The sequence below is a fragment of the Puntigrus tetrazona genome, chromosome 2 (genome assembly GCF_018831695.1).
Source record: "Puntigrus tetrazona isolate hp1 chromosome 2, ASM1883169v1, whole genome shotgun sequence".
NCBI lineage: Eukaryota > Metazoa > Chordata > Actinopteri > Cypriniformes > Cyprinidae > Puntigrus > Puntigrus tetrazona.
In genome coordinates this window covers 23,884,383-23,905,229 of record NC_056700.1, presented here as the reverse complement: position 1 = coordinate 23,905,229, position 20,847 = coordinate 23,884,383, and the positions used below count along the sequence as shown (strand labels likewise).

The 20,847-nt window shown below is 35.2% G+C and overlaps 1 protein-coding gene across 1 annotated transcript; it reads left to right on the top strand.

Moving 5' to 3' along the window:
• Positions 1 to 8,931: 8,931 nt before the first annotated feature.
• Positions 8,932 to 20,557, top strand: LOC122327395 (C-type mannose receptor 2-like). The gene is given in 12 exon segments (XM_043222738.1): positions 8,932 to 8,968; positions 9,054 to 9,182; positions 9,185 to 9,419; positions 10,047 to 10,143; positions 10,146 to 10,380; positions 10,538 to 10,888; positions 10,971 to 11,294; positions 11,384 to 11,484; positions 11,596 to 11,723; positions 12,938 to 13,086; positions 13,148 to 13,290; positions 20,411 to 20,557. Coding segments are annotated over 12 exon segments (2,076 nt in total).
• The last annotated feature ends 290 nt before the right edge of the window (positions 20,558 to 20,847 follow it).

Sequence of the window (20,847 nt, the reverse complement as noted above, 5' to 3'; positions counted from 1 at the left end):
TTGTGGTACAATGATGGAGAAATTAAAAATCCATATTTTTACATATTACATATTAATATTGAATAATAAAAACGGCATCAATTTTTTTACAATATTATGAATCATGCTTTTATTTTACAGATTAAACAGTGGATCTTAAATCACATGCGTAGATAGAACTTCTAAATGTTTTAGATTTCAGCTGACAAAATGTAATCGGTTTTGTTTAGTGTGTGTGTGTGTGTGTGTGTGTGTATGTATGTATATAAAGTGCATTAGGCTACAACTGGGGTGGATTTAAGTTATGTGGACACTTCGGGCCCCAGGGCAATCAAGGGGCCCCATCTGATATTGGCTAAACATATTTGGTAAATGCTCCAGTGCATTTTCATGTTACGGAGAGCCTCAAAGGTTCACTCGGCACTCAAAAGGCAATTTTTGTGATGAATTCTGCAAGCATTGTATAAATAAAATTGCGTTTGACTTAATAAATTGAGAGCTTTCAATTATCATAGTGTCACCAAGCCAGCAGAGGGAGCCCTTGAGTCTGGATGATCTGTGATCACTCCCTCTGCTGCTACTTCCTGTTAAAGGACTATAAATACTGTAGTAGGCCCCTCACCTGCAGGTTGTATTGTTCTATTGTTAGATTGGTGTTCCTAGTTCTCCTTGTGTTTCCCGAGTCTTAGATTCTTTGGTTTTGACCCGACCTCTGCCTGTTTTTGGATTCTGTTGTTGCCTTGCCTCTGATACTCCTGTTTGCTGCGATTTGACGCCTGCCTGCTTTGACCATGCCTTTGCTCAATAAAAGCCAGCGAATGGATCCGCACGCCTCAGACCCCTCAATCATGACACATAGAGCTCTTTGCGCACTTTACAGTATATGCGCTGTACTGTCCGACTGTCTCAGAACTGTATTCACCTCAGAAAAGAAATTGTGTTTCCTTTCATGAGTTTATTTGTGTTGATGTTTCAAAATGATGCTTGTTTGCTTTTCTGTCCCAATCTCAGAGCTATTTGTGTACATTTTATCATCACTGGGGCACAAATCGTGCAAAATTGAGGTCATACAAATTCACGCTGTGAGACTTTTCCTAGTCGTACAATTAATATGGTTTTCGTAAGATAGGCCACTATAAAAATGATATGTTATAGATTACTAATAACATCAATGAAGATAAGTGATTACATATAATAGGAGTTAGTATATACTTAATTACAAGAATTATTCTACGTGTTTTATCTTCTTTGCTGAAGCTTTGAATTTACAGGTGTTGAACTTAGCAGCCTCCTTTTTTCTTTTCTCTCTCGCTGTCTGTCTTCTTTTTTTGTGAAGGCATTGTTTGTTGGTTTTTATCTTTTTTGAGACATATGTATTTATACGATTAATTCGGCGCATCAATTAAAATTACAAGTGCATCATTACAAAACGCTATGAGCAAATGAGAGAGAGAGAAAGCAAAATGAGAGTTAGGCATAAAAAAAAGCATAAATTCATTGTTTGCTTGGAGCCCGCAAATCACTAGGCCTGCCCCTAATAATGCTTTTCTTTATGTCAAAATTCCAGTGTCAGTATCAAGAGTACCACTACATGAATCAAAACATGGTCTGGCAAGATGCTCAGAGTTACTTTAGAGACAATGCATCCTGGACACAGTGGTTCAGTATGGATAGGTCTCCAGGCTGAGGCAGAGTATAGTTGGGTCTGGTCTATGGGGGACGGCTCAATCTCGCAGGACACTATGTGGCATCCAGGTGAACCAAGTGGTGATGGGGAGTGTGTGAGGAGTTTTTAATGGAAGTTTGTATGATTAGGGCTGCAGCACCGTTCTCCCAATTGTTTCCTCTTTGAAAGGTCTGGTCCTTATCTACTATTTCTGAACAAACAGCACTGGTTTAGTGATTACAAAGAGGAGAAAATGGCTCAAAATCAGTTGGATTATTTTGTTATGCGTACCCAGCCTAAGTGTTTTCTAATAATAACAGAAGGTTATTATTATTATCTCATTTACGTTTTTTTAGCCTGGGGTTGTCACCAAGCCAGCAGAGGAAGCCCTTACCTCTGGGTGATCTGCATTCACTCCCTCTGCGACAACTTCCTGTTCCAGGACTATAAATACCGCAGCAAGCCACTCACCTGCAGGTTGCATTGTTTCGCCTGTTTCATTGTTAGATCGCTGTTGGATTGTTGTTTCTAGTTCTCTTGGTTTTGACCCTGCCTGTCTTCGATATTCTGATTGTTTGCTGCCTGACCTGACCTTCGCCTGTCTCTGGATTTTGTTATTGCCTCGCCTCTTATACTCCTGTTTGCCCTGTTAGACGCTTGCCTGTTTTGACCATGCCTTCATTTAATAAAAGCCTGCATATGGATCCGCACGCCTCAGACCCCTCATTCGTGACAGGGGTAAAGAATGCAATTCATTTATGAAATATGCTAAAAAATGTTGTCCTTGCAAAAATACTCTTGTGAGAGTATTCTACCTTGAAATTTAGGGATTTGTAGAGTTTATTTTGATTTGCTCTATGTAATTATGTATCTGACCTTTCAGCAGCATGATGTGCAAATACATTTGCTATTAGAATATGAAAATTACTCATCGCTTGCCATCACATTAACATCAAATTGTATTTGTATTTTCAAGTTACACCGGTCCACCAGACGGATGTAGAGAATAAGAGTGAAACACTCGGGTTTGTCAAATGTCCTAGCTGTTTCAAGAAAGGAAAGTGTTTTAGGGTCTTCTTCAGAGTTGTGTTCTTTTCGGGATGTATGAAGTGCCAAGAACTACTTTTTTATTGTAAGGAAGGAATTTCTCTTATGGAATTGATATCTGCATGTTTTTTTTGTGTGTATTCAGCAGCATAGGATTGTCTTCACACCTTAATACCAATTTTAAGTCCACTTCCATTTTCATCTTTTAATTAGTATTAATAAGTAATATTTATTTAAAAAATTTGCAGCTGTAGAATGTGCAACAGTACGTAAATTTGAATTGAAATGGATTTATTGTGTATAATGATTCCTGTTTTTATGTCAATAATGAATGTAAAAAATAACAAATATATATATATATATACATTTAAGATGGTACTATGTTATTGGCTTTAAATGTAATTAAAACTACATTTAAGATTTTAGGGACCTGTAAAAACAATCTAAAAATTACTCACTTCACAGTATGTAAAATGTTCATGTATTTATATTAGTGCTACAATTCTCTCTGTCTGCTGTTACAGAAAATAGGCATAGCTTTATAGTGTATTATTTTAGGCTTGATTTATAACACGTGCTTGGTTTCTAGTGAAATCAGAAATTTGGTATATGACACGGAAAAGTAATTAAATAAGCAAATAATACAAAAAGCTATTTGAATAAGAAAATTCTTATGGTCTTATGGTCTTTTTACCATAATTAGCATGTGATTTTAATGCATTTAACAGGCAAAAATATTCAGTGCTACAATGTTGTTTAGTTAAACGGGTAAACAAAAGTCTAAAATGATTTCAGAGAATACAATATGTTTTGGTACAGACTTAAGTTCCCCATCTCATTATGATGCTCTATCTGAAGTTTAAATATTAATAGAAGTATATCTGTATTCCTGTAGCAAAAAAAGAGCAGATCAGGTCACCACGTCTGCAATGTAATGCTTATCTGGGAACATTTATGCTGCATTTCTTATGGTGCATCTCTTTAAAATATAAGTAAATATTTGCCATATGCATTCATTCTTAACTGTTACAAAAAAAGTATGGTTGATAATCTTTATTAGAATACAGCAGCACACACTATTGTGGTGATGGTGAGGATCTGTGTGACAGGTCCGTGCTGCATCTGCTGTGATGTTAGTGAGCACGTTTGTAAAATGTGTGAAAATATAGTGTATACAAACACTTGATATGAACGGCATTAATCGCTAATGTAGAGCTGTTAGAGCTGCCGCTATATAAATGCTCAGAGATACTGCAGATCAAAATACACTGATCTGGTTACTGTAGACAGCATGGATGATGTGAACAGGCTGGTAAATTAAGTGGATCCTGGATACAGTGGATCAGTGTGGATTGGACTGATGAAGGGGACACAGAAACGTTGGGGCTGGTCTAATAGAGATGATACAGTCACACAGTATAGTGCCTGAAAATTAGCAAAGCCAGGTGCTGGGGTGCTGGTGTCATGTTAGCTTATGGGACTTGGACCATCACCAAATGCTCAAATCACCTTTATTTTGTTTGATACAATGCTGAGTTATATGTTAGTAGCCTAAATATTCAGATGAGCTAAAAAGAAAGTTGTGAACCTTATCGATTTTTTTTCTTGATAAAGCACTGGATATATCCTAGATATATCCTAGATATACTCAAAAAGAATCTCAAAACAAGAATATACAGAGACAGCAGAAAACAAATCCTCCAAAAGTACAGTGAAAATGAGTGAAAGAAGACAGAGTAGAAAGAGTTCAAAGTAGACAGAGAGAAGGAAATAAAATACTGTGTTTAGAACAAACAGTTAGAGCGTAAAGGCCTATAAGAAAAAAAGATGAAAAAGATGGATTAGGAAGTAGTTTCCAGAAAATAGATAGGAGAGAATAGGAGAGACCCCAGCAGAAAGAGAAATAATTCAGAAACATAATTATTCTGAAATCATTCAGAAAAGCAAAACAAAATAGGAAAAAAAAGCTTTTGAAATGAAATGATAAAGGAGCAGAGAATCTATTAACAGCAAGCAATCTAAGAAATATATTTAAAAATTAGAGTTAGAATTAAGAAAAATACGTGAGTAAACTGATAGGATCAGAAGAGGCAAAAGATGAGTTAATACAAAGAGAAGCACCTACGCAAGGCACAAAAACATTTGTGAGGAAGTTAGTGATAAAAATGAGTATGAAATATTGAAAATATTAGGTAGAATACACAAGCCTCAGTGTCGATATCCAATGAATAAAATGGCTAAAGAGGAATTAGATTAAACTATACATGAATTACTGGAAGTTCTGAAAGAAGTTTAATCTGTAATTACAAATAGTCCTATACGATTAATTCTGAAGCCAGATAAAGTTTTCAGATTAGAAACAAACTATAAAGTAACTAAACCGGACAGATGTTAATTAATACTAGAGATCCAGTAGGAAGAATAAGAGAAAGAAGATTTCTCACAAAACTGGATTCAGTGAATAGCTTTTGGTTAATTCCTTTAATAGAGAAAGGTCAACAGAAATGTGCTGTAAATAATACATTTGTACTGTAAATAGTCAACTTTACTGTAAATAATATATGTATTTTGAATGATTTAAGTGTAATAATAAACATTTTGTTTACCAAAGATTAACTGTGAAAACAAATAATTACATGTATTGCAGAAGGGATTAGAGCAGAAATATGAAGTAATGACAGGAATAAACTGATCTTATTTTGGATTTTGGATATCGATAGGAAATAATATAACTACAGAATCAATGAGAGAGTAATTTATAAGTTTAAAAATGCCAGAAAGCATTAAAATGTACAACAAGTAATAGGATTAATGAATTATGTGAGAGATGCAGTTCAGTCAGATAACTAAACCCATATATGCCAGAATAAAAGATGATTGACATTGCAGACTGAGGCAGGAAAAACACTGCAAAATGAAACAGCAGGTATAAGTTTAGAACAAATAAGATAAAAGAGATTATAGTAAAAACCTAGAAATAGACTTAAATACAGATGTAACTGGTTATCAACTGAGAGTAAGGAATGGGAAAATTAATATTACAATTCATATGATGTCAAGGAGCTGAGAGAATCCAGAAAGAAAAGTTCTTACCACTAGAGACTAGCAACTATCAGTAAGACTTGTGTATTTCTGTAAGTTTGCCTTGTGTATTTGAGTGATACCTTGTATTGTGAACACATTGTGAAGTGTTACTGATTTATCAAGAAGAAGAGACCACACAGAATATTGTATTCTTTTATTTGATAAGTATTTATAAGATACACAGTACGCATGGTATTGTATTCACTTTATTGAATAGTAGAAAGAAAGACCACCACAGCGTCATGTGTAAAAGTAGTTTATTGAGAAAAGACATTAGGTATGACGTATGTAGCATTTAGTTAAAGTATAGCCAGAGATAAAATATGTATTAGTAAGAACTTTGAAGAATAGTAATGTTACCGTTTGAATGCTGAGTTCCCGACGCGGAGAGGAGGACATCTTAGAAAGATCTTCGCAGAAGAGCAGACTGATAAGATGGCTGTCTTTTTATAGTGAGCTTCTTGAGAGAGGAGGTCTCCGGCTGTACGGGACTTTTCCAAAAGTGTTGACTTGCACCTGTAGCCTATAAAGGAGGGCTGCACTTAGAAGTGAGCCAGAAGTTAAAGCCTCGCCACGACGCCTCCGAACGACCGAGCTCGCAGATTACACAAGTTTGTTTTTACTTCTGTTTTATATTAGTATTTTATTTGTAATGTATTTAACCAATATATAATAAAACTGTATCTTATTATAACCAATACGCTCGCCTGCCAAAAGACTCTGATTTTTAGACCTGAGCTGAACAGACCACGGAGAAGTCTTCGGGTGAGTATGATTAAATACTTATGAGATATAGGACAGACTCGACTTACTTTACCTAACCTGAGGATAAACAAAATAAGGTAGAAGGTGCAGGAGGTTTGAGCACCATGAAACAACTATATATGAAGTGTTTAATGTTACAGTGTAGGTTAAGATGGTGGAAAGCAGCTTTAAAGTGTGATGATGCAGGGCCAAACCAGACAAACAGAGAGCTTGTGATATCTCACATTTTATCACAGTGTTCTTCACAATTTAGGTGGTGTGTTACTCCCATCTGATATTTTTCTGGAATGTATAAGAAATATTAAGACTTTGCTCTGTTGAGAAGAAGTGGAGAGTCTTCTTCATTGGGTTAATAATCATCTTCACATTTTATTGTTGTCTCCACACCTGGTGATTTTTATTACCAATTTTACATGTATGTTCAATATGGTACAATGTTCAAAAGCTTCTTTAATGAAAATTGGCTATTTGAATATGGAAATTACTTGTCATGTCATCCCAGTAATCAGCATATCATTTTAATGTACTTTAAAATGCTGATTCTAAAGATTTGTTAGACTGAATGGCTAAAGGTCTGGTGCACGTTGCAGCTTATTCTGTTTTGGCCAAGAACCACCCACTTAGACTTTTTGGCACGTATCGTCTAATCTAGGTATTACTTGCCATTTAGGGGTGGGTTCATTTTAAATGAACTGGATAGAACAGGTAGTATTTCAGCTTGGGTGAATTATAACACCATCATTTTAACCATTTAAGCAAGATACAGTAGAAGTTTCTGTGTAAAAAATATAAAATATAAAAAATTGTATGTCTTTCCATTATTTGATATGTAATCATATTATTGAATGTTAAATAACATTCTCACAAGCCTTTAGTGTGTTTCCATATTTGTTTCCTACTTTTATTTATTTTTTATTACAATATGTCTTGAAACAGACATGTGAACAGCCTGGATCTCGTTGCTTATACGTAGATGTTATGGACTGTTTACAAGGAAAAGTCTGAAACAAATGTATTGCAATATTTGAAATGCACAGTTACTCTGTAGTTACATCTTTATAAAAATGCAAAAAAAAATATTTTATGTTATTAATATGATTATCATTGGGTTTTTTTTACCTTATTGCTTATTGAAATAAGGGTAAATAAGTTGTTATAAATAATGCATATTTAGCCTACATAACCATTGGTGTTTTGTTGAAAAGAAAACATCTAGGTTACGTGACGTAACCCTCGCCTCCCTAGTGGTCGCTCTTGGTAGCCCACACACCTCTGAGATCTTTGAGAAAAGGTCAATGAAATTGGTGTGCAGAATTTGCATAGATAGTCACGCCCGGATACCCGGCATTATATTACCTTAATAAATGCATTACACTGTAACTAAACCCATTTGAATTTAGCTGATTTGAATTTAGCTGATAGATTTAGTCAACTAAAATCATATGATGGTCGAAACATCGCCTCAATAAAGGACATGGAGCACATTGTACAATTAGTTAGTTTTTTCTTATTTATAACATAACATGAAGTCTTGGAGGTGATTTCTCTGCAGAAATCACACAGAACAGATTCAAAATTTAAAATGTTCATATTAAATGAGACTTAATTTAATAAATGCAGATGAAAGCAATCCCATTGATATAATAAGTTGATAAATGAATACAATACAATAAAAATGTGAATGCTGGGAATGCAGTGTTCAGTAAGATTAATTTGTAAGTCTGTAAAATAGTTTGTTCTTAAACAATGCATCAGTATTGTACATTTAGGTGTAACTAATGTCAGCACTGTGCATTTTAATGTTTATGCAAAAATAAGGAAATACAACCACATTTTACAAAATGTGACAATGAGCTACAGTATTTGAATAGGAAAACAACTCATCTCTTGCTATCACACAAATTAGCATATTTTTTTATTGTGTTTGACCTGGGGGCAAAAATGTTCAGTGCAACATTTAGACATATGCTTTTCAGCAGTATACCAGTATCAAGTTTAAATGGTAAAAAAGTATAATTGTGTTCCTGTATTAAAAACAGCATGTGATTCACAACACCATGGCTGTGACTGATTTGAGGGTATACATGAAAAGATTAAAGGTATACTGTGCCTTGAATACAATGAAAGTTACTTTGGAAAAAAGTATCTGGGAAATTAAGATATATAATATATAAATGTAGAATACACAAATAGTTATCCCTACCTTACTAGGTCGAGACAATGTGTAAAATTGTTTAAAGCAAGCTTTTCTTGATATTAATTACATTATTAATTACAAAATATGTATGTATTATATGTCATAATCTATTTGGAGTTCATTCTTTGTAATTCTGATGGAAAATGTATGTTTGATCACCTATAATTAGAATACAATGAAGAGGATCCACAGTATGGATGGGAGTCTGTTTGTGCTGCTTGTGCTGTCAGGTTGGTATGTTTTTAAAGAACTTGTGTGTGTGTGTGTGTGTATATATATATATATATATAATCTCACAATAAATCAATTTCACAGGGCTTCTGAAGACCACTTCTGGTCTCTCTCGTCAGTACTACTATATAAATGCGAGAATGTCATGGCCAGAGGCTCAGAGTTACTGTAGAGCAAAACACACTGATCTGGCTACTGTAGACAGCATGGATGATGCAAGCGGCTGATAAATTTCGTGGATGCTGGATACAGTGGATCAGTGTGGATTGGACTGAAGAGGGGGACACAGAAACGCTGGGTTTGGTCTAATGGAGAAGATACACTTGCAGAGTACAAGGCCTGGGGTGCAGGAGAACCGAACATTCGAAACAATTGTAGCTTTCTTGCCTATGGAGTTTGGAATACTTTACAATGCTCAACTTTGATTTACTTTGTGTGCTACAATGGTAAGTTATGAGTTCATGACTGCATTCAGTAACAAACATACAGTTTAGCCAACCTGGTCTCATAAATATACTTACCTCTGTGCACTTTTTTGTGCAACACTGTGTTTACATACTGTACCTTATTGGACGTTTCACTACAGTTTCAAAGAGAAATGTCCAATGGCCCTAAAATGCAGGCTCAATACATGAAGCCTGGTGTGTTTTTATCACGCTTATATAGGTACATATTGCTTTTCTTTTTATCATATTGCTTCATTTGCTGATGCAAACATGTATAAACATGTGCTTCATTTGTTGATCCGTCCATTTCAACGACCTTTTTTAATGTGGATTGGAACTGTTTTGTCGAACCGTAGTTACACAGGATAGTGAGCTACCATGATATTCTTCAAGTAATTGTGCAAAAATTATGCTTTATTAATCAAAATTCTGTAAAATCATGTTAAAAGGAATAAGAGTTTTACTGCCTATTGATTTATTTTGGAAACTGCAGTCATGTGTACTTATTGGTACGTATTTTGTGCCTCACTAAAAAATGCACCCAGGTATATTTCTGCAATGAGACCAGGTAGGTTTAGCTGAGATCAGGAGTTGTGACCTTATTCTTATTTTTTTCCCTCTGGACAGAAAGCACTGGATACATTTGGGTAAAGAAGCAGAAGAACTGGACAGATGCTCAGAGCTACTGCAGACAGCAATACACAGATCTGCCTACCATCCACAACGCTGTGTGGAACACAATCAGCTCAAGAGTATTATTTTATATACATCATGGGTCTGGATTGGTCTGTTCCAGGACTATTGGGAATGGTCTGACAAATGGAGCAACTTCTTCAGATACTGGGCAGCAGGTCAACCACGTCAGACATCAGGATCTGGTGACTGTGTTGGCATGACAACAGCCGATTCTGGGAAATGGATTCATGAAAGCTGTGATCTACACCATCCTTTTATCTGCCATGGATGTGAGTTTTTTAACAAAAGAGAACAATGTTTCTCTGTGTTTTGTCTTTTGTACATTATTTATGTGTTTATAGGCACATACTGCACTGATAACAATCAAAATTGTACCACAGTACATCTATTCCTTTACAATCCGGTTTTCATTTCAATTTGTTATAGGGCCCAAGTCTCCTTACCGCACATACCAGTATATGAATGAAAGCATGATCTGGCAAGATGCACAGAGTTATTGCAGAGCGAGATTCACTGATCTGGCCACTGCTGACACCATGAATGATGTGAGAAGGCTAGTAAACATAGTGGATCCTGGATACAGTGGATCAGTATGGATAGGTCTCCACACCGGGACTCAGTCTCGCTGGGTCTGGTCTATGGGGGAAGGCACAATCTCTAACTACACTATCTGGAACCCAGGAGAACCTAGTGGTGATGGGAAGTGTGTGAGGACTTTTAATGGAAGCTGGTATGATGAAAGCTGCAGCACTCTTCTCCCATTTGTGTGTTTCAATGGTGAGTCCTTAAAGCTTAAGTTTGTTTCCACTTTAGCCAATCCTTGACTGAGGGCTGATCCATGTCTTGTATTTCTCATCAGACAGCACTGGTTTTATTACAACTGAATCTGCTATGACATGGAGAGATGCTCAGAGTTACTGCAGACAACAACATACTGATTTAGCGAGCATCAGCAGCCCAGAGCAGCAGAATCTGCTCAGTAATGAATTGTCGCTCTGGATTGGTCTGTTTCTGGACTCTTGGGAATGGTCTGATCAGTCCAATCTCAGTTTTAGACACTGGGACGCAGATCAACCATCACAGACTTCAGGATCTGGTGACTGTGTTGGCATGACAACAAACAATTCTGGGAAATGGACTCAAAAGAGCTGTGATCTACAGCAGCCTTTTATCTGCTATGGAGGTGAGTTTCTGTACAGAGATTAACAACTGTGATACATAATTTAATATGTTACATATTACATGTTTTTCTTTAACCATGTTTTTCTTTAGCTGACAAATTAATAAGAAAACAGATTGTACGTTTAAAGTTGTCCTGTAATGGGAAATGTACATTAAATGATCCCTCTCTACAGACTGCCTTTCTAAACATGGTATGTATTGTTTATCTGTTTATTTACTTATATATATATATATATACACTATTTAGCCTATAAGTAGGACATGGTTTTTAGTTTTGTTAATTCCTTTTGATGGTTTTCCAGATAAGTGAAAAACTGAAGAGCATGGGGCTAGAAAGTGACAACATTAAATGGATCCAGAGGGAAGACGAAGAGGTGTTTCATCTAGAGAGCAAACATACAGAAAAATCAAATAATCAGTGTAACAGGAAGTAATCATCAATGTACTTCTTTGAAGTTAGTTTTTAAAACAGACTAACAGAGGAACAGGGAGTAGTAGTAGTAGTAGTAGTATCTATTGTTTAAAAACAAAAGTGGATAAATGGTTGTAGTATAATATATTTAGGGACAATTGATTATGAATATATATATATATATATATATATATATATATATATATATATATATATATATATATATATATATATATATATATATACGTTCTGTTTCAATAACTACATTAATGAATCTAGCACGAGTTTAACTACAAATAGTTGTGTTCTTACAAGATTAAACATCTTTACCTAATAAATTATCAATACTCAAGTTTTTATATGTAAATATTTTGGAACATTAAATAATAGTAGTAAAATCAACACTAAAGGTAAAATGGGAAATAACTTTTAGTGTATATGCAGAGCCAACTTTAGGATATGTGAAGCCATTATTTGAAATGTAAAGTATGATGTTTCTTCTCATAATAAATGTGAATGATTTCATTTGAATCATATTGTGCATATTATTCCCAAAATAAAAAATAACTAAATTTTTGCATGAAATGACGAATTATAATTCAATATCCATATACTTCCATATACTTTTGCATGTAGAAATGTAAATATTGACAATATTGAACTGGTTCATATACACTAATTTAACTGTAACAAAAATACATGAGAGCTATATTAAAATAGAAGTTGAGTATAAAAGGTCAGTTGGTGGAGATTGGCATTAACCCCAATAAGTAAAGAGTTCATTTTCAAGTTAAGACACATCATGAAAAAAAGTTAAAGGTTTGACAAATGTGTAAAGGTAAATCAGAAAGGGAAATATTTATTCAAGTACATTCAGGAGAGACAAGGGACGGTAACGCTTGCCTGTTTATAACTCACTGTTCCCCAACACAAATATCTCAAATGCAAAATAGATCAGTAGGTTTCAGCTAGGCTTATGTTCCTACTTATTAGGATACAGCAGCAGAAAGTGGTGATAAACACCAGTTAGGGTTTAGTGTGAGCAGTCATGGACGGGTCTGTTTGTGCTGCTTCTGCTGTCAGGTTGGTGAGATCATTTGTAATCTGTATTTATGATGCTGTGATATCGATCGATATGATGCTACGTTTAGCTGGTTTAATAAGCTGTTCTTAACAGGGCTCTTCTGGAGTTTTGCTCTTTCTCATCCATACCACTATATAAATGTGAGAAGGTCGTGGCCAGAGACTCAGAGATACTGCAGATTTAAGTACACAGATCTGGCTACCATAAACAGCATGGATGATGTGTTAAACAAAGTGGATGCTGGATATAATGGATCAGTGTGGATTGGACTGAAGAGAGGGACACAGAAACGTTGGGGTTGGTATAATGGAGATATAGGGGGACTGAGGACTGATTCTTATTTTGTATTTCTCGATAGCAAGCGGATATATAAGCGTACAGGTTTGGAAGAGCTGGGCTGATGCTCAGAGCTACTGCAGACCATCCACAACTCTGAGAAACAAAACCAACTCGAGATTGTTGAGTGGCTCGATCTGCAGCGGCCTTTTGTTTGCCTTGGAGGTGAGTAGAAAACAAACAAATCACTTTGTATAAAGTACCTGTCAGTCTGAGACGTCACTGCTGTGTTGCTGTGGGATGCAAATATAGCCTACAAATGAATATCAGCGGAACCCTAAGAAATTAATATTACATTATAAGTCATTTTCCTATTTGAAAGACATAATTGCTTATTTGAAATAACTGATTTCAGTACCTGCAGTATCCCATGCTGAAATAACGGGTAGATTTAAGAAACATAAAATGGTTATGTTGTGGTACAATGATGGAGAAATGAAATCCATATTTTTTTACATATTACATATTAATATTGCATAATAAAAAACTGCATCAATTATTATACAATATTATGAATCATGTTTTTATTTTACAGATTAAACAGTGGACAGTTTAAATCACATGCGTGGATAGAACTTCTGGTCTATGGGGGACGGCTCAATCTCGCAGGACACTATGTGGCATCCAGGTGAACCAAGTGGTGATGGGGAGTGTGTGAGGGGTTTTTAATGGAAGTTTGTATGATTAGGGCTGCATCACCGTTCTCCCAATTGTTTCCTCTTTGAAAGGACTGGTCCTTATCTACTATTTCTGAACAAACAGCACTGGTTTAGTGATTACAAAGAGGAGAAAATGGCTCAAAATCAGCTGGATTATCTTGTGATGTGTACCCAGCCTAAATGTTTTTCTAATAATAAGACAGGGTTGTTATTATCTCATTTACGTTTTTTTAGACTGTGGTAAAGAACGCAATTCATTTCATTTATGAAATGTTAAAAAAAAAATGTTGCCCTTGCAAAAATACTCTTGTGAGAGTATTCTACCTTGAAATTTAGGGATTTGTAGAGTTTATTTTGATTTGCTCTATATAATTATGAATCTGACCTTTCAGCAGCATGATGTGCAAATACATTTCCTATTAGAATAGGTAGAGTATAAAATATGTTTTTCTGTCATACATTTAAGATTTAAGATTTTAGGGACCTGTAAAAACCATCAAAAAATTACTCAGTTCACAGTATGTAAAATGTATTTATATTAGTGCTACAATTCTCTCTGTCTGCTGTTGCAGAAAAAATAGGCATAGCTTTATAGTGTATTATTTTAGGCTTGATTTATAACACGTGCTTGGTTTCTAGTGACATCTGAAATTTGGTATATGACACGGAAAAGTAATTAAATAAGCAAATAATGCAAATAAGCTATTTGAATAAGAAAATTGCTTGTCTTTTTAACACACAATGGATAGAACTTCTAAATGTTTTAGATTTCAGCTGACAAAATGTAATCAGTTTTGTTTAGTGTGTGTGTGTGTGTGTATAAAGTGCATTAGGAAAATTACTCATCGCTTGTCATCACATTAACATCAAATTGTATGTAAAATGTATGTAAAAAGTTACACTGGTCCACCAGACGGATGTAGAGAGTAAAAGTGAAACACTCGGGTTTGTCAAATGTCCTAGCTGTCTCAAGAAAGGAAAGTGTTTAGGTCTTCTTCAGAGTTGTGTTCTTTTCGGGATGTATAAAGTGCCAAGAACTACTTTTTTATTGTAAGGAAGGAATTACTCTTATGGAATTGATATCTGCATGTTTTTTGTGTGTATTCAGCAGCATAGGATTGTCTTCACACCTTATTACCAATTTTAAGTCCACTTCCATCTTTTAATTTAAGTAATATTTATTTTTAAAATTTGCAGCTGTAGAATGTGCAACAGTACGTAAATTTGAATTGAAATGGTTTTATTATGTATAATGATTCCTGTTTTTCTGTCAATAATGACTTTTAAAAATAACAAAGATATATATATATATATATACACCATTTAAGATGGTACTATGTTATTGGCTTTAAATGTAATTAAAACTACATTTAAGATTTTAGGGACCTGTAAAAACCATCAAAAAATTACTCAGTTCACAGTATGTAAAATGTTCAAGTATTTATATTAATTCTCTCTGTCTGCTGTTACAGAAAAAATAGGCATAGCTTTATAGTGTATTATTTTAGGCTTGATTTATAACACGTGCTTGTTTTCTAGTGAAATCATAAATTTGGTATATGACACGGAAAAGTAATTAAATAAGCAAATAATACAAAAAAGCTATGTGAATAGGAAAATTGCTTGTCTTTTTACCATAATTAGCATGTGATTTTAATGCATTTGACTGGCAAAAACATTCAGTGCTACAATGTTGTTTAGTTAAACGGGTAAAAAAAAGTCTAAAACTATTTCAGAGAATACAATATGTTTTGGTACAGACTTAAGTTCCCCATCTCCTTATGATGCTCTATCTGAAGTTTAAATATTAATAGAAGTTTATCTGTATTCCTGTAGCAAAAAAACAGGATCTGTGAGGATCTGTGTGACAGGTCGGTGCTGCATCTGCTGTGATGTTAGTGAGCTCGTTTGTAAAATGTGTGAAAATATAGTGTATACAGACACTTAGATTTACACTTGTAATAGGATATGAACGGCATTAATCGCTAATGTAGAGCTGTTAGAGCTGCCGCTATATAAATGCTCAGAGATACTGCAGATCAAAATACACTGATCTGGTTACTGTATATATATATATATTCTGGAAATTTTAAATAGGCCTTGTTCATGAAATTTGGTCATTATATTTTTTTTCTTGAAATTTCATTTCTAACACATACATTTTCTTGTAAACATTTGTTTTTGATAAACATTTGAATCTCTCTTCTCTTGGCATAGCTTGCAGTAAAATGCTTGGTTTTAATTCAGCATAATGCATAGCACCGTTTAACCCTATGTAGCCCAACTTACCCTTTCCCTATATAAATGTTTTTTTTTCATCAAAACCATATATTGAAAGCAATCTATTTAATATATAAACTGATTATGCCTGAGAATGCACCACATCCTGAAATGTATGCATATATATAGTTTGCACCCATTACTGTTATGTGCTCACATTAAACAGACTTAATTTTTTTGTTGTTGTTGCTTTATGGTTAACTACATTAAAATACTATTTCACAACAGTCTGCACTTAATAATATAGCAAAAAACAAAAGGCTGAAATAATTACATTGCATAAGTATTTGCATTCTTCCCGAGACTACATTTTTAATCATAGATGTTACAGCTCTTTAAAGGTGCTTCAACTATGTACCAAACCAAACAATAATTTCTATCCTCTATCAGACAAACATCATATTTTCCTCCATCATGAGGACATAATGTCAATAATTTCAGATTTTTTTATCCTTGTGGATACATTGACTGTTTTCATTCAGTGTCAAAATATTTTCCCTGAGATAAGATAAGTGACAACATGGAAAACCAACCAGTGGCACATGCAAAACAGTCTTGTCAATGAAAATGAGCTCTTCAGCTCTTCAGCCTCTTGATGTCATTCTGATACTCAGTTCTTAACTTTCTAAAAGAAGCATGATTTGGTGTGAGGGAAATTTTAATGTGTTAAAAGGTGAAGAGTGCTTTACAGCTGGAAGCATTAACACTTTTGCCAAATGGATTTGTTAGATTAAATGACTAAAAGTCTGGTCCACATCGCGGCTTGTTCTGTTCTGGTCAAGAACGGCCCACTTTGACTGTTTAGAGGCGTGTTTATGTGAAATCCACTACAGAGAGTTCCGCATTTCGGCATGAACATCATCAGTTTAACCAATGAGAAATGAACTACAGAAATGAAATTTCTCTTTAATGTGTCCACCACCCTCCTCAGGTGACAGTCGGAGCAGGATTCACAAGCAAAAAAAAAAAGGTAAGAAATTTGAAAGATATATATATATATATATATATATATATATATATATATATATATATATATATATATATATATATATATATATATATGTGTGTATATATATGTATATATATGTGTGTATATATATGTATATATATGTGTGTGTATATATATATGTATATATATATATATATATATATATATATATATATATATATATATATATATATATATATATGTGTGTGTGTGTGTGTGTGTGTGTGTGTGTGTGTATAACATCTAACCATAATTTCATTTGTTCATGTTAGTGTAGTGGTGTTAAATAACAGAACTAGAGTAATCTGAATATTCTCACTGTATATATGCTATAGCATGATGAAACTCTGCATATTTGCTAGTTGGAAAATCAGTATTATATAAAATATTGAGAGAGAGATCTCTTCCCAACACAAAGGCGCAGGGTGGCGGAGCTGGGTTGAACTCCAAAACATGGCGGCTAAGCTGGGGCCTATGAGCAAGCCCACACCAGCCCTTCACCAGCCCACTGCAGGGTAGAGGAGAGTCCAGTCTCTTTTGAGGAGATGGGTTCCAGAGCCCCAGCTGCGCGTGGAGCCCAACTATCTTTATTTGATACCTCTTAACCCCATGCAGCAACTCAGACTCCTTCCCCCCCAAGAGATGTGACATTCCATGTCCCTAAAGCCAGATTCTGTGTCCGGGATTGGGCCGCTGAGGCAGCCGCCAAAACAACAATGCACCTGCCCTTTACGGTGGACCGCTCTTTGTCTGGCTTGTCATCTAGGACCTGTTTGCCTTGGGATACCCTACCAGGGGCATATAGCCTCAGACAACACAGCTCTTAGGGTCAGAAACACAGTTTTAAAAATACTCCATTAATTAAATTTTCCTTTTAAATGAAAGAAATAGGCTCATTCTCCACATATTTATTATTTATTAGACTTATTAGGTTTATTTTCCACAGGCGCTGCAGGTTTTTAAGTACCTTGATTACTACGCTGGAATGAGAGTATAGTTCCCAGTCATATCAGAATAGAAAACTGCAATTTTCTACATTCTTTTACATTTGTAGCGTATGAGAAATGAAGGATTTAAACTTAGTCCACAAGTTTAATTCTTGTTTTTCATCCTCTCACTGAAATACAGTATCCTTTGTCCTTGTTTAGCAAAATCAGCAAGGTGTCACATTAAAGAAAATCTTTTTCTAATATAATCTACACGCTTTACAATTTTATTTGTTGACTTTGTTTTGACAAATAGGTTGACAGAGAGCTCAGCATGCTGCTAAAGGGAAAAAAAACACATGCAAATAGGAAATAAACACCAGCAAGTTGACTTGCTAGCTATTTTTCATGGATGTGTCCTGGTCCAGATTTATACATTGCCTAAAATATCTAGGTTCTGGCTTTGTTTGCATGCAGGTGTATGACATAGGTTCCTTGTGTTTTCAAAACGCTTTCGATGTATTTTGAATCAAAGCAATAGAGAAATCCTGGCAAGGACGTGTCCGGGAAAAAAGGCTCTTACGGTCATCCTACTGAATCTATTAAAGGAAAACATATTGGTTTAAGATAAATACATTTAAATACATTTCAGGTTTTGTGATATCAAGACCCAGGAAGAAGCTCGTTTTAGGCCTTAAAAAATTGTAAGCCTTAAAAAAGGAATTCTGTAAAAGACAAAACCTCTGCCTGTGCATTGAGTGTCGTAACTTTTGCGGATGTTATTTATGCTCAAAGTTAAAAATGCGAAATCATAATTAAATTAAACATATATTTCTGTTACAAAAAAAAAAATATATACAAATTTATGAATGTGTGGCCAAGTCAAATCCTCTCCTAAGCAAAGATACGTGAAAACAAAACAAAAAGACACCTGTATAAAAACAAGACTATCTGGTCTGATGAACCTCATTTCTACGCGTCCATCAGAGTACTATCCCAAAAGTGAAGTGTGCTGGTAGAAGCCTCAAGACGGAAATATCAGAGTAAAAGCTCAAAGAAATAATGAGATAGCCTTAATGAAAACCTAAACGGAGCGTTCAGAACCTCAGACTGGACAGAAGGGTCACTTTCCAACAGGACAATGATAAGCAAAGGTGATTTACAGACAACTCTCTGAATGTCCTTGCATCCAGGCACGGATGAACCCAATCAAATATTTCTGGAGAAACCTGAAAAAAGATTTGAGTCTGTAATTGATGCCAAAGGTGCTTATGACATGTTATTGTGTTGAACCTCCTCATCTCATTCTGATACTTAATTCTTAAGCTGAAGTATACTGTGGTGTGAGGGAAGTTATGAGAGATGAGAGAATGTGTTCAATTGTACAGAGTGCTTGATATCTGGAAGCATTAACACTTTTGCCGAAATTGATTTGTTAGACTAAGTGTCTAAAAGTCTGGTCCACATCGCAGCTTGTTCTGTTCTGGTCGAGAACGGCCCACTTTGACTGTTTAGAGGCGTGTTTATGTGAAATGGACTACAGAGAGTGGAGAGTTTTGCATTATTGGGTGAATAACATCAGTTTAACCAATGAGAAATGAACTACAGGGATGAAATCGCTCTTTAATGTGTCCACCACCCTCCTCAGGTTACAGTCGGAGCTGAAAGTCTCAGCGCAAATATATAAAGGATTCACTGGCCCAAAAAAAAGGTAAGAAATTAAAATTTTAAATAGCAATCGTCTAAACTTGCTTTATTGAAAGCAAACTGTGTTTGCACTCAATATTGATTTGTTCTGCTTGCTTGCTTGCCTTACAGCATTAGTTTTCATATGTGCCTAATTTTCATAGGACTGTAGTTTAAAGGTAGGTTACGGGAGAATTACCACAGTGTTTCTTAGATGATCTCATCTGCTTCTGTCTCTTTAGACTGGTGATAGTGAGATAAAATATTATTTCATCATCGTGTTTCTGGTAGTGCCCAGTAACTGACCAAAATGGAACATGTAGCGATTAAATGAATCGTACAGTATTTTTTTTATTATTATTATTATTATTATTATTATTATTATTATTATTATTATTATTATTATTATTATTGTGTGTGTGTGTGACCAATAAGAAACGTACACGTTATACAAAGCGGACCTAACAGATAAAAAGTGGGGCACACAAATGTGTGGGGTGTGTAAAGGCGTCGGGGTCAAAGTGCAACTGTCATGGCGGAGGCGACTCATGAGTCGCGAGTGATTCCGATTATTGGTGTTGTACATTTTGATTCTTCAATGCAATGACTGGGGAGACCGGCGATCCTATGTGAATGCTGCGGAGTTTTGCTGGTGCGATCGTCGAATCTGTGCTTTAGCAGTCCCGCCTGAGGTGTTGTTCATCGGATCGGAGTGTTTGGCGTCTGTGCTTCGGATTGTTCCACAGTCGGAGGATTGGAGGATATCGCTTGTGTTGTGGACGCTGTCGTTGGATCGTCGTCGAGTCTGTGCTTGGGAGTTCCCGCCTGGGGTGCTGTTCATTGGATCTGAGTGTTTGGCGTCTGTGCTTCGGATTGCTCGTAAGATGTCGTAAGAGTGAGCTGATTCCAAATGGATTGAGGTACTCTGCGTTCACTTATATTATTATTAACACGCTTTATCTGAACTTTAATCATATATGCGAGCTGAGGCGGAGCCTAGGAGAGCGCACATTGAACATTGGGCACTACTTTACAAACTCGAACAGATAGTATTTGCCCGACGACACATTGTAACAAACAAATTCACACACAAACACATAAACGCACATTTTATTCATAATTGTTACATTCATAGGTCATAAAAAATGTTGATGGTAAATTTGTGAGTTCTGGGAAATTAAGT